This window comes from Tasmannia lanceolata, unplaced genomic scaffold, assembly GCF_043159265.1.
Source record: "Tasmannia lanceolata isolate RefF3 unplaced genomic scaffold, GAP_Taslan_0.1 ptg000024l, whole genome shotgun sequence".
Taxonomy (NCBI): domain Eukaryota; kingdom Viridiplantae; phylum Streptophyta; class Magnoliopsida; order Canellales; family Winteraceae; genus Tasmannia; species Tasmannia lanceolata.
This window is the reverse complement of record NW_027518701.1, coordinates 10,029,969-10,044,439: the sequence shown is the minus strand read 5'-3', so window position 1 is coordinate 10,044,439 and position 14,471 is coordinate 10,029,969. Positions and strand designations below refer to the sequence as shown.

The 14,471-nt window shown below is 40.0% G+C and overlaps 2 protein-coding genes across 2 annotated transcripts; one reads left to right on the top strand and one right to left on the bottom strand.

The window, feature by feature from the left end:
* Positions 1 to 1,044: 1,044 nt before the first annotated feature.
* On the top strand, positions 1,045 to 1,668 carry LOC143857007 (uncharacterized). The gene has a single exon (XM_077367281.1). It carries the CDS (start codon positions 1,045 to 1,047, stop codon positions 1,666 to 1,668), a length of 624 nt encoding a protein of 207 aa, XP_077223396.1.
* A 7,246-nt stretch (positions 1,669 to 8,914) lies between these two features.
* On the bottom strand, positions 8,915 to 14,401 carry LOC143857006 (disease resistance protein At4g27190-like). The gene is made up of 2 exons (XM_077367280.1): positions 14,058 to 14,401; positions 8,915 to 11,783 (listed from the first exon to the last, which is right to left on the bottom strand). The coding sequence occupies exons 1-2, from the start codon at positions 14,384 to 14,386 to the stop codon at positions 8,915 to 8,917; spliced, it is 3,198 nt and encodes a 1,065-aa protein (XP_077223395.1). The 5' UTR covers positions 14,387 to 14,401.
* Between the last annotated feature and the right edge of the window lie 70 nt (positions 14,402 to 14,471).

Below are 14,471 nucleotides of genomic sequence, written 5' to 3'. Positions count from 1 at the left end.
GTATCATTGGTCAACCAATGTACATGGACACCCGCACTGCAGAATCTACCAGGCTTAGCCACGCAAGAGTTTGTGTGGAAGTTTCAGCTGAAAGTATCCTTCCGGATCACGTCAGAATCCAAACTCCAACTGGTTTAGAAATCCAAGCAGTTGAATATGATTGGAAACCCGTTGCTTAGAAAGAGTGTAAGGATTTTGGCCACTCCCCAGGCTTGCCCTTTGATCTGTGATAATATCCCCCCCAAGCCAAAGCAGCAGCCTAGAAAAGAATGGATCCCAAAAATCCCCTCAGAGAAACTCTGTTCTGAGGGTCTCCCTATTCAGGCCCCTGTTTCTGAAAAATATGATGATGCAGCTTGTCATAAGAGCAATTCCTCCTCTCCCTGAGCCGGATAGCTTCTTATCAAAAAACCCTTTCCAGTCCCTTCAAATCTTAGAGGGTGAAGATGATGGAGATAAGAAATCTCAAGCCAAAGATCCTACCTCTCCCTCTGCAAACTGCCCCCTCCCATAGTCCCACAGTTCAGCACTCTATTGATTCCAGAGAGCAGCCATCTCTTGAAAAGCCTTTCTCCCACAACCTGGTAAATCCCCCTGATCTAGCCTTCTCTGGTTCTGATCACTTCCCTGTTCCCCCTAATGGGACCTCCTCCTCCTCCCCCATCCGTTCCTAATGAAGTTCCTTGGCGCTTGGAATATTAGGGGCATCTGCTCCAGCCCAAAGAGGAAAGAAGTTGCAGTTTTCATTAAAACGCACAATCTCCATATTTGCTGTCTCATGGAAACGAAAGCTACATCTCTCAAATTGAAAGACTATTCTCTTAGCATTTCAGATGGTTGGAAAGCCTATGGTAACTACTCAACCATTACAAAAGGTAGGATCTGGATCCTTTGGAACCCGTCTATGGTTGACTCTCTATTCTTGAAGAATCCAGCCAGCTTATTCACTCGGAAGTTCAGATTCTGCAATCCAAAGAAAGGTTCTTCCTTACTGCAATCTATGCCCACAACCATAATATATCTCGTCGCTCTCTTTGGTCAGATATGGAGGAAATTGCATCCAGAACTCACAGCCCTTGGCTCCTTATTGGTGATTTTAATGTTGTTAGATTCTCCAATGAAAGATTTGGGGGAGCTACTGCTATCCTTTCCGATATGGAAGAATTTAACTCGTGTCTCTTGAATTGTGCTCTTACTGACCTCAAAGCCTCTGGCCATAATCTTACTTGGAACAATAGAGCCAAATCTGGGCCCAAAAAATTTGCAAAGCTTGATAGAGTCCTTGTAAATGATTACTGCATCCTATCCCATCACCTCTCTCAAGCTGATTTTCATTCTCCTGGCATTTCGGACCACTCTCAAATCACTGTCTCCTTTAATCCTCACACCCCAAATGGCCATAAGCCCTCTCGATTCCTAAACATGTGGCTTCAAGATACCTCGTTATACCCTATCGTTGAATATGCGTGGTCCAAAGAAGTTTATGGGAATCCTATGTTCAGGCTTTCTCAAAAATTAAAAGAAGTTAAGTACCAAATCAAATGCTGGAATAGGGAGGTCTTCGGAAGAATTGACATCAAAGTTCCCTTGATTCGTAAATCACTGGAAGAAACTCAACATCAGCTATCTTCTGATCCGGCAAATTCTGATCTCATTGAAGAAGAATAAGCTCAGAAGTGACCTTATTGCTGCCTCCATCCTTGAGGAATCCATGTACAAGAAGAAATCTCGTATCCAATGGCTAGCTCTTGGTGATTCTAGTTTGAAGTTGTTCTACAATTCTATAAAAAGCAGGTTGAACACTAACAGCATTCTCGCCACCCAAAGATCTGATGGCTTTATCACCTCAGATCCAAATGAGATTGCTACCATTTTTGTTGACCATTTCAGAGGTATCCTCAATAATGGTAAGGTGCAGATGTTCGACGTTCCTGAACCAAAAACCAAGCTCTCTAACTCTGATTCTGAACTTCTGACCATGCCTATCTGGAATGAATAAATCAAAGAGTCTGTCTTCAAATCTAGTGGCGATAAAAGTCCCGGCCCGGATGGTTTCAATGCCAAATTATTTTGAGTATTCTGGTATGTTGTTGGTGATGACTTTACTAGTGCTGTCAAAAATTTCTTTTCTCACCACAAACTTCTCAAAGAGGTAAATTCTACCTTCATAGCTTTAATTCCAAAGAGCAAGGATGCTTCCTCCCCAGCTAAATACCGTCCTATCTCTCTTTGCAATTTCACTTATAAAATCATTTCTAAAATCCTTGCTAATAGGCTTTAGAGGTATTATCCAGTCTATCATAAACCCCGCTCAGTCTGCATTCATCAATGGTAGACAAATTCATGACTCCATTATGCTCTCTCATGACATTCTTCACAAATTCCATCTTCCTTCTCCCAAGCCCTCTATGTACCTAAATTTAGACCTGGCTAAAGCATTTGATAATGTCAATCACAATGCTCTGCTTCCTTTCATGTCTAAACTCGGGTTTAACCAAACTTGGGTGAACTGGATAGCTGCTTGTATTACAAATCCATCATTCTCTGTCCTTATGAACGGCACTCCCCATGGCTATTTCCCTTCTTTCAATGGCCTGAGACAAGGGGACCCTCTATCTCCCCTCCTGTTTTGCTTAACAATGGAAATGCTCTCAATTGGCATAGAATAAGCACTGATTCAAAGCTAATCTCTTCTCCCTTTTTGTCGTGATAACAGTACCATCTCCCATACTTTGTATGCTGATGACCTGATGATTTTCGCGACTGCAGATATTCCCTCTGCAAAGGGCATTATCAAATGCCTTAAAACCTTCTCCCAAACCACAGGTCTTGAAGTAAATCTCGAAAAAAGTGATATTTTCTTTTCTGGGGTTCACTCAAGAACTAAGAGGCAAATCCTTGAAATCACAAAAATCAATGAAGGCAAACTTCCCATTCACTACCTTGGCCTACCTTTGATAACTTCCAGACTTTCTGCCAGAGATTGCATTCCGCTTGTCTCGAAAGTTCAAAAAAAATTTCATTATGGTGCTGTAGAAATCTTAGCCAAATGGGAAGAATCGAGCCGATAAGGACTGTTCTCAACTCCTTGCATATCTTTTGATCAGCTGCTTTCTGTATTCCCAAAGGTGTCATTGACACCTTAGAGAAGATTTTCAGAGACTTCTGCTGGGGGGACACTCCCACCAAGAAACAGTTGCACTCTGTGAACTGGGACATCATCTGCAGGCCTAAAGCAGAAGGTGGCTTGGGTCTTCGTAAAATTTCAGACACATGCAAAGCCCTACAGATTAAGCTCTTCTGGGACACTTTTCACAAAAAATACTCTCTTTGAAGCAAATGGTTGCACACCAAATACATCAGAAAAAGAAACTTTTGGACTATCCCAATCCCCTCAAAACCGTCCTGGGGAGTCAGAGGCTTGTTTCGTACTAGAGAAACTGTGAAACCTTTTGTCTGCTACCAATTGGTCGAGAAGAGGACATTGACTTTTGGGATCAACCATGGCACCCAAGAGGACCACTCTCTTCTATTGTGTCGAAAAACAGAGCCGACTCCACCCTTGCCTCTGCAAAAGTTTTATCTCAGCTCCATTCATCTCGTGGATGGATCCGCGCTCTACATAAACCATCCCTCAGAGATGAATTGATCATCCTCAAGGAAGCTCTTTTCATTCCCCAGCATCATAATAAAATGATTTGGAAGCCTTGAACTGATGGTAACTTCTCATCTAAAAGTGGGTGGAAGTCCCTTCGCCAAAAGTTTCCGAAACCTCCTTGGCATCATTTTATTTGGTTCAAAGGATCCACACCCAGTTTTGCTTTCTCTGCTTGGAAAGCTCTGCTGAACAAGCTTCGCACCAAAGATAATCTCTCATTCCTTAACCAAACCGACTTGACCTGCACTTCTGCGATCGTGAGCCTGAATCTGTCAATCACCTGTTTTTCTCATGTGCGTACAGGTTGTGGATATGGCGCACTATCCTGAGGAAATTCGGCACTAGAAGGAAGGCCAAGAGGACTCTCCATGAAGAAGAAGAAGAATGCCTGCATAATAAATTCCCTGGTAACGGTCAAGCTGCAACTGCCATCAGAATCTGTTTTGCTCTTGCTATTCATTACCTTCATCTTCAAAAATACCTCTCAGCACAAAATTCGATTACTTCAGACCATCTTGTCTACTGTAAAATAAAAAATGAACTTGCTGAATATTCAGGACTCTGATCTTGAGTGCAACCACAGCATTGCCAATCATTTGGGCTACAAATTCAGTCAAATTTCATCGGACCAGAAGACCTGTAAATGGACCCCCCCCCTGATCACGACATGCTAAAGCTTAACTCAGATGCTTCCTTCGATGATGACGGAGCAGGGACTGGTGGTGTATTAAGAAATCACAATGGAGATTGTGTTTCCATTTTCTCTCACTTGGCCGATCGGGAAGAAATCTATGCGCTGGAACTTCTATCCATAAAACAGGGGATCGAAATTGCTCTTTCTCTTCAGATAAAAAGAATTTGGATAGAATTTGACTCAGCTTTCGCCGTGGACATTGTTAATGGCCAAGCTAATATTCCGTGGAACCTGATCACTAGAGTCATGGACATTTAAAGCCTGCTGGAATCATTTGAAAAATGGCATGTCTCTCATATGTTAGTGATTTTGGATTTTCAAAATCATATGTTTTGCATGTTTTAGTGTTTTGGAAAATGTTTTATCATAAGCGTTTGGAAAAAAGAAAATATTTTCTTGGAAAGATTTGCGTTTACAAAAGGATGTAGAAGTGTAGTTGAAAAGATAGTCCCGTACCGGATGAGAGAAAAGAAAGAGAAGGGCTTATAAAGCACTACACTTTTTTATTACTTGTTTGATTGCACATTGGGTTGAACCCATGGTTAGACCCGCGGGACGGTGCAACGCGCGGTTGCACCGTTCGCACACGCGCGCGCGCGGCGTGGGCAATGGGCTATGGGCTATGGGCAATGGGCAATGGGCTATAGGGCGCTTTATTGGAGCCTTTAATTTTTCCACATTTGATCTGCACCGTTGGATCAAGATGAAGGTAGACCGGTTGGATGGGTGTGAGCCAAATGGTTCGTAGGCCCATCAAGCCGACCGGTTGGGTTGGGCTTCGGTTCGGGCCTAACGGTTGGCCCAACGGGCCCATAACTCCAACGGTCAAAGGGTGTGATCAAATGGGTTGTGTCCCTTCCCCCAACGGTCAAGTGCTAAGGGAATGCGATCCACACCATAGATGGTTGATCTAACGATGACTGGGTTGGAGAGAGGTTTTACTCAAACCAACAGTCACATCTAGGATCGATCAGGACCGTTCAATATCAATGGGTGCGATCTAACGGTCAGATTTCAAACAATCTGGAAAGGTGCCCTGTAGAGGTGTTTTTCACACTGAGAAGACACCAGGTGGTCTGTAAAATATGCAGAATTCGGTCATTTCGTATAGAAAAACGAATTGGAAATTCTGAGAGACTTTACACTCTCTTCTACACTCCTACAAAATCCCCAAGTATTTCTACATACTGTTTTTTTGCAGAAACATTATCTAGAAATTTCTCTAAGGCTTGAAATTTCGGAAGGGCATTTCGGGTTTGATTCCGCTAGTGCTACGCGTCATCAAACATTAGTAGGGCTTCCCTACTAGGCTTCATTGTATCTTGGAGGCAATTCGCGGATCCCCTTTGCACACTACTAGTGGGGGCGAATCTTGTCTTAAGGAAAGTGATATCACGCCTTGAAGCAACAAGTTTCTGTTTTCTATCAACAACAATACCCTCAATTATTCAACACAGACCTCATCCAGCAACTTGATAATGATAAACGTGGAAAGCTATAGTTTAGATTATAATATCTCTCCCCTGGTTGGAGGTTCTATACCAGCTGGTCATTATTCTCCTAATCTTCTCTTGTATTTTTTTGCTGACCATTCGGCTTTTGGGTCTTTGTACTGTTTGGAGCTTGTTCCCTTCCTGTTGGCCTTTGAGCCCCCCTAGATTTGTACATTTTCTCTTTTATTAATGAATCTGGTAGGGGTCTTGCCTAACCCCAGCTTACTAATAAATAAAAAAAAGGCCTTTTTGTTCTAGAGTAAAAGTTTTTATTGGAAAAAACAACCCTAGAAAATGAGTTTTTTTTTGTGTTTGGCTAACTTGTATTTTTGGGAAAATATTTGTAAAGAAATTAAAATTTCCCATGTTTCCTGTGAGAGCCTTAACATACTTAACCTTGAAATCTTTTCCCCATGAGATTTTTTCTATTGAAACAAACAAAATTTCAATTTAATTTAGTCCCTATTTTTTAACATGAAATCCTTTTCTATGATCAAGTGACTATACGCCCACACAAATATTGTATGCATTACAATGTGTTGGGTCCATATGATTGTGTTGTGTGAGGAGGTTTTGAATTTTTGATGACAAATCATATTCCATCTGAAAGTAGATTGAGTGGAGCTACAATGACGTAAGGTCTTCTGGTGCTCGAACTACTTGTAATTGTTTGTTCCAAGGAAGCAGGATTCTTCCCTGGGAGCCTTCGATTCCCGCTTTCGATTCCCGCTCTGTCAGTTTGTTCTACCATCAGTCTTGATTGTAGAACCATTGGGACCCACTTGAGGGAATATCTGTTTGATGATATGGGTCCCACAGCTTTGATCAACTTTTATCCATAGAAACCGGAATGCTTCTCAACATTTTTGAACTTTACGCTTTATAAATTAGACTGTGAGTAGTTATCTTATTAATTAATAGAAAATTTAATTTAAGGCAAATTTATATGATGTAGGCACATATTATCCTACAGGGGTGCGAAAAAATTAGGGTTGGCAATTTCACCCGAAAAAGAGGGGATCCGCCCCGCCCCGCCCCGTTTGGGGAGGGGATTCCCCGATTTGAAAGGGGAAGGGGAAGGGGAATATAAAAATTCCCCGGTGCGGGGAGGGGAAGGGGAAGGGGAAGGGGATGGAGTTGTCCCCGCCCCGCCCCGCTAATCAATGCCATTTTTTTGTAAATTTTTAAGTGTTTTTTTTAAGAAAAACGACTAGAAACTCTGTGGATCGGCTACAAGATTCCCCCAAACATAAACTTAGCTTGTCTTTTCCTTTTAATTAGCTTCTGAGAGCATTTTGAGAACTATAATAACCTTTTCACAGATGTTGAAATAATAAAGACAATCTGAGAGCCTGAGACGCTGAGTGTATGCAATTATCAAAAAATCGTAGTGCCAACAGAATTTTAGGGTTGGATTGCAGGTTTTAATTTTCAACAAGAAAAATTTAGCTACTAGAAATTTGTTTCATGTCAGCACTAGACTCAATTGCAATTAAAGAAATAAGTCATTTGTTGATTTTGTTCTCTTCTCTATTCTCATTTCTCATGCTCATCTGGGGGTTAACATGCTATACATAATGAACTAATGAACATTATTTTGCGTGTGTGAGCGCCCACTTATGGACTTTTAAAGTTCATTGTGACTAATGAAATAGTTACTTTTTGCACATTGGCTGCCTGTTAATGAAGGTAATCCTGGTGCTCATTTCCTATTTATCATTCCATAATTTATGCAGAAAATTGCTGAAAGATGAGGTCCTGTTGTTATTTGTATTTGTTGTCTCATCCATGCATTTCTGATTTTGTCCATCTGTTTGTTGATCACATGAATAGAATCATAGCATTCATCACAATATTGTCTGTAATGGACGTAGAAGAAAGAAGCTCTGTTTGCTGGTTTGGTTGGGTTCCAAAGAGGGGGCGGGGCGGGGATTTTGTCCCCGAAGGATGCGGGGAGGGGAAGGGGAAGGGGAAGGGGAAGGGGATTAGATATTCCCCGCGGGGAGGGGAGGTGGATTCCCCACCATCCCCGCAGAGGGGAAGGGGAAGGGGAGAGGGAAAATTCCCCGCAAAGGGGAAGGGTAAGGGGACCCCAACATCCGGCCCCGACCCGCCCCGTTGCCACCCCTAGAAAAAATTCTCAACTCAACTCCACTAAGCCTTTGTCCCAAACTAGTTGGAGTCAGCTTTTTTTATATAAAGGGCCATTCTTCTTCAAAGACCCAAACTATTCTTTCATAAGGTGCCTAAATAGGCTGTGACCAAATAATCATCTTTATGGGTGTGAATAGAGAGTTGTTATCCACTGTTTAATTATTTTCCTACTTGGCAAGATTTGGTTTCGACCGTTGATCTTGTAGAACATCGCTCAAACGGTCTATACGAGAGCTTCACGGTAAAATGTTATTAGTCATTTCGGAAATTTTTTCAATTGAAATTGTTTCTATGATTTTAATTTTCTCAAGTTCTTTTTGGACCCCAGAGAACCTACTCTCTTAAAACCAACACATTGACCTTAAAATGATAGATTAAAAACAAATATTGAAATCTTTGTTTCATGAAATAATTTTCTATGAAAATTTTACCCCAACATGCACACAAATTTGCATTTTAATTTAGTTAATGTTGTTGCTTGTTGAAGCTTACCGATTGCCCTTCTCATCAATTTTAAAGAAAAAAGTAGACAAAAGCCTGTGGCTATAATTACATTACAGATTTAATATATGTACAGAATTAAAAAGAAAAAACAGAAAAAAGCCACTCCTTAAAATTACAATACAGAGTTCAAAAGGAAAAACCAAAAGAAAGCCCGTCCATAAAATTACAAATTTTAAAAGAAAAGACAGAAGAAAAGAAACAAATAGAGTAGGCACATAAAGGGAATAGGAGGGGATCTGCTATAGAGAAAGATGTACCAGCTTGCCATTGGGTGAGCTCCGAGAGACTTTCCATTAAATGATCCAACACCTCGCTATTTCATCTCTTTCAGCTTTAATTGACGTTGCCATCTTCTTCTTCCTCCTCCTCCTCCTCTTCTTCTTTTTCCTCCTCTTCGTCTTTAGAGGAGCTTCAATAGAAGATGGGATGGAGACGAGCCTTGAAGCTGTCTTCTTCTTCTTCCCACTTCAATCCTTCCCACCACTCCCTTTCTGCTTTAATCTTTTGCAGAGACGGCACGCTATCCGGCCCTCCAAATGGTAGCTTCTTCAAATTTGGACATGAGTATATTGTAGTGGTTTCCAAGGAATGCAAAGCAAGTAGCCTTACATAGAAATGCTCCAACTTTTGTAGACCACTTAATTCCAAGGATCTCAATTTAGGTAGCATTGCATTCTCATCCCCCACCACCTCCTCCACCTCTGAAATTATCTTCTTCACTTCCCCGCAATATTTAACTGAGAGTTTTGCAAGATTGGGGAGGCCTTTCACTTGAGCGGAAGAAAAGATTTCTTTCAACCCCTTGCACTCAGAGATGTTGAGTTCAGTCAGGCTTTGTAGTGTTGGCAATCCAATCCACATATTTTCCATCTTTAGTAGACTCAATAGATCCAACTTTTGAAGTTTAGGAAGCACTAGTTTATTTTCTGTTGGCGCCACAAACAAGTGTTCCACATTCTCACACGACCCAACCGAGAGTTCCGCCAGATTCTGCATTCTTTGCAATAAATTGGGCGTGATTACTACATGGTTTAGACGATCACAGTACCAAATAGACATTCTGGTGAGTTTTGCAAGAGTTGGGAGCGGAAGGGATTCATCATCAGACACTACTTTCTCTAACTTTTTAAGTCCAAAAAGTCGTAAATACTGCAGATGTTGGAGGGCACATTCGGGAACATCCTTCCCACTAATAAGATATTCCATCTCATCACAACTCTCGATGTCAATAGATAACAAACTTTGAAATCCATGCTTATCCAAATCCAAAAGATTCTTTGAAGATCGGTGGCATCCTACGGATAGGGAAGAACTCTGAGGGAACAAAAACAATTTTACCCACTTAGGGATTGGTGCGGAACCATGAATGATTATCTCACGATTAATATCTCCTGGAGCACGTGCATCCGCACGTGCTCCTCCAAATTGAAGGTGGAAGCGAAATTTCTTCAAGTGTGTCCAAGATCTGAACAAGTCATCTTGGGTAAAGCGGTGGGCATCTTTTATCCCCACCCTCAAATTAGTCAACTGTCTTAAAGACGCTACTTCTGCCAACATAGCATTGCCGTTGCTGGCCTCTCCCTCTCCTTCTCCTTCTACCTCCCACCTGTCAAAGCTTCCATGCATATCCAATTCCTCCAAACGAGTCAACCTACATATGACTGCATTTCTTGGTATAACTTTAAGATTTCGATTGTCTGACAAGTCCAAACGCCTTAGATTTGTCAAATTTCCAATTTCCATTGGCAGTTGCCTGAAAGTGTTCTCAGAGAGATTGAGGGATTCTAGTGCTTTCAGTTCCCCGACATGTGAGAAGCCAGCCGAAAGATTACAATCTTGTAGACAGAGTTCCTTAAGGTTCTGCAGGCATGCCAGAGATGGAGGTATCCTTTCAATAGCCGTCCAACCTATATCCAAAACACGAAGAACTTTGACGGTTTCGAAAAACTTGTAGGGTATTTCTGCCAATTTTTTATTTCCTCGCATCAATAATGTTAGAAGCTGGGGGCATTCCACTCTATCTGGAAGTTTTCTTATTCTGTTGTTCATCAACGAGAGCCTCTTACATCCTTGTAAACTCTCCATTTCAGGCCAATCTTCAAGTCCTAATCCAGCCTTCACCACAAACCTATAGTCACCTTCTTTGGATGCAGCAATCCAAATGGCCATATCCCGTACCATGTCATGCATCCTTACCTTCCCTTTCTGTTCACTCTCTAGCAACAAGCTACAAGACTTGAGTTTGTCAATTAAGGCACATCCTTTATCCATTGCTTCCTCTAAATTCTCAAACTTCACCAAGATTCCCTCAGCAATCAAGTATCTAATCATCCTTTCCACAGGAATTTCGAAGTCCTCTGGAAATAGAGCACAGAACAAAAAACATTGTTTTAGCTCCTCAGTTTTCAAATGACTAAAGCTTATTCTGAGGGATTGATACACCTCCTTCTCCATGCCTTCAATATATATCGGGTCTGCCCTTTTCAGTTGGGTTACTGCATTCTTCCAGACTGCTAAATTGTTGTTACCACTTAGTGCTCCCCCAAGTGTAACAAGTGCTAGTGGCAGACCACGGCATTCTTGAGCAGCCATCCTTGCCACATTTTGCAGGCTTAGACAATGAACAACATCTCCCACTTTCTCTCTAAACAAATTCCAGGATTCATCCTCTGACAACAAATTTACGTGGATGACAACAAATTTACGTGGATCTTTGCTTCCCATTTGTCGGCATATATCTAAGCTTCGAGATGTTAATAAAATCTTACACCCCTTATTTTCATCACCATAGGGAATTCCTATATTGACTATATCCAAACTTTCCCACAAATCATCCAAGATTATCAGTAATTTCTTAACATCCATTAATCTTGTCCTTAGTTTACTTGTTCTAAGGGATTCAATTTCCTCTTTGAGTTCCATTCCCACTTTCTTTGCAATTTCTTCTTGGATGATTTTTAATTTTACATCCTTCGACACAGTTACCATCACAATTGCATCAAAATCTGATGTACCTTTCAATTTATTGTTTACATTTTTCACAAGAGTGGTTTTCCCAATTCCACCCATGCCATATACACCAATCATTCTGATATTTTCATCCTTTAGAGCATCCATGACTTTATTCAATGACAAATTTACTGTCTTTAGACCATCAATTGAATAAGTAGGGATGGACTCTACCCTTGGAGGTGGCTGGGCTGTTGCTAAAATCTCAAATGTTCCTTTACTATGGTGATCGGTAATGGTGTCTACCTTATCTTTTGCAAGTTTACTCAATCTATATCGCCGATGCCAATTCGGACACCACCCCATGAGGCATCTCATGTTTTCCCCTACATTGACCTCTATCTGATTTGCTTCCGATATCATTTCATTTGCCCTTCTGATCCACAATTGAACATCGTCAGTGACCACATCACAATTTGAGGATCTTTCAACTACACGATTCTGTATAGTGTTTCTCCTCGCTTCAAGTTCTTGCACACGTCTTTTTAAATTTTCAACATTGCCTTCAAAATCATTTAGATAGTCCATGCGTTTCTTAAAAGGTTCCCATGAACAGTTTGCTATCTGTCCGAGAACTTGAATCAATGCGTCCATAGTCTTCTCCACACAAAGAAACCACAAACAATTCTACAAAAAGAACAAAGAGAACACAATGACAAAAATAAAAGATAACAAGTCTATGAGATTATTATGAATTGAACTTGTAATTGAAACAAGGGACAACCAAAATGCGTAGTTAACATGAAATAACTTTTTTATTGTGAAATTAGTTCTTTAGCATTGTATGATGCAAATGAAAAACCACACACTCTGCTAACTTGGCTTTGTCTTGCCCATTTATATTCGACTAGTCATTTTTTGGAGTGTAGTACTACAGCACAAACCATTAAGAAGATATCATCATGCTAAAAATAATGAGTGACTAACGATAACATGTCATTTATTATCTATTTTATTCTACATATTAGTAAAAACATCAATTTATTTCTCTTCAGTGTCATTGACTTCAACAATAACATAAATTGCCTAGTTTTTATAAATTTTTCAGGCAATAATTTGTCAACATTCATTTTAGAAAAAATATTTTTCTATTAAAAATGCTATTATATGTTGCAGAGAGATGTGACTTGTTTACGCCATAAAACATTATTATTGTCTCGTTATTAATATTTTTTATTTAAGTATTTAAGTTTTTAAAGAAAAATTATGTTTTGATCTCATTATTGTTTGAAAATGCTTATTATAATTTTAATATTTCTAATTCACAATGAAAAGTTCAAATCTGAAATGAAAATTTAACTGTCGCGTTGAATTATTTAACTTTAAAACCACAGTGGCAAGTGAAGATCAAACTATAGCTGATTGTTTTTATTTCACCCTTGAATATAGTATAGAGAGATCCAAATTCTCTATGTGTAGATAGACACTCTAAACGACACTCCTAAATTGTATGAAGAAAAGGCAAAAACCAAAAGAACAAGAGCAACACAAACTCATTGGAGAAATCCGACAAGCAGAACTTCTAAGTCATCATTAATTATTCATTGCTTCCTCTAAATTCTCAAACTTCTCCAAGATTCCCTCAGCAATCAAGTATCTAATCATCCTATCCACAGGGATTTGTAAGTCCTCTGGAAATAGAGCACTGAACAAAAAACATTGTTTTAGCTCCTCAGTTTTCAAATGACTAAAGCTTATTCTGAGGGATTGATACACCTCCTTCTCCATGCCTTCAATATATATCGGGTCTGATCTTTTCAGTTCGGTTACTGCATTTTCCCAGACTGATGAATTATTTTTACCACCTAGTGCCCCCCCCCCCCCCAAGTGTAACAAGTGCCAGTGGCAGACCACGGCATTCTTGAGCAGCCATCCTAAACACATTTTGCAAGCTCTGCCAATCAACATCTCCCACTTTCTCTCTAAACAAATTCCAGGATTCATCCTCTGACAACAAATTTAAGCGGATATTATCTCTGCTTCCCATTTGTCGGCATATATCTAAGCTTCAGGATTTTAATAAAATCTTACACCCCTTTATTTTCATCTCCATAGGGAATTCCTATATTGACTATATCTAATCTTTCCCACAAATCATCCAAGATTATGAGTAACTTCTTAAAATCCATTAATCTTCTTCTTAGTTTACTTGTTCTAAGGGATTCAATTTCCTCTTTGAGTTCCATTCCCACTTTCTTTGCAATTTCTTCTTGGATGATTTTTAATTTTACATCCTTAGACACAGTAACCATCACTATTGCTTCAAAAGCTGATGTCCTTTTCAATTTATTGTTTACATTTTTCACAAGAGTTGTTTTTCCAATTCCACCCATGCCATATACACCAATCATTCTGATATTTTCATCCTCGAGAGCATCCATGACTTTCTTCAATGACAAATCTACTGTCTTTAGAGTATCAATTGACGTAGGTATGGAATCTACGCTTGGACGTGGCGGGGTTGTTGCCAAAATCTCAAATGTTCCTTAATTTATCATGGTGTTTGGTAATGGTTTCTACCTTATCTTTTGCCTGTTTACTCAACCTATATCGCCGACGCCAATTCGGACACCACCCCATGAGGCATCTCATGTTTCCCTCTACACTGACTATCTGATTTGCTTCCAATATCATTTTATCTGCTCTTTCGATCCACAATTGAACATCAGCAAGGACCACATTAGTATTAAAACGTCTTTCATCTACAAGTCTTTGTATATCATTTCTCCTAGCTACAAGTTCTTCTACACCTCTTTTTAAATTTTCAACATTGCCTTCAAAACCATTTAGATAGTCCATGCGTTTCTTAAGAGGTTCCCACGAACACTTTGCTATATCTACGAGAACTTGAATCAGGGGACTTTGGAACACCATGCTGCTTAACCACCTCATTGAAATAAAGATTAGCAACATAAGAAGCATCCATAGTCTTCTTACAAGGAATGAAATGGGCCATTTT

What these genes read in the sequence shown, in the direction of transcription:
- LOC143857007 (XM_077367281.1), top strand. Translation starts at nt 1,045, where the DNA reads ATGGAGGAAATTGCATCCAGAACTCACAGCCCTTGGCTCCTTATTGGT.
- LOC143857006 (XM_077367280.1), bottom strand. Translation starts at nt 14,386, where the DNA reads ATGGTGTTCCAAAGTCCCCTGATTCAAGTTCTCGTAGATATAGCAAAG. An exon ending in AATTGGCGTCGGCGATATAG is followed by an intron (nt 11,784 to 14,057) that starts GTTGAGTAAACA and finishes TCGGCGATATAG; the next exon opens with ATTGAGTAAACTTGCAAAAG.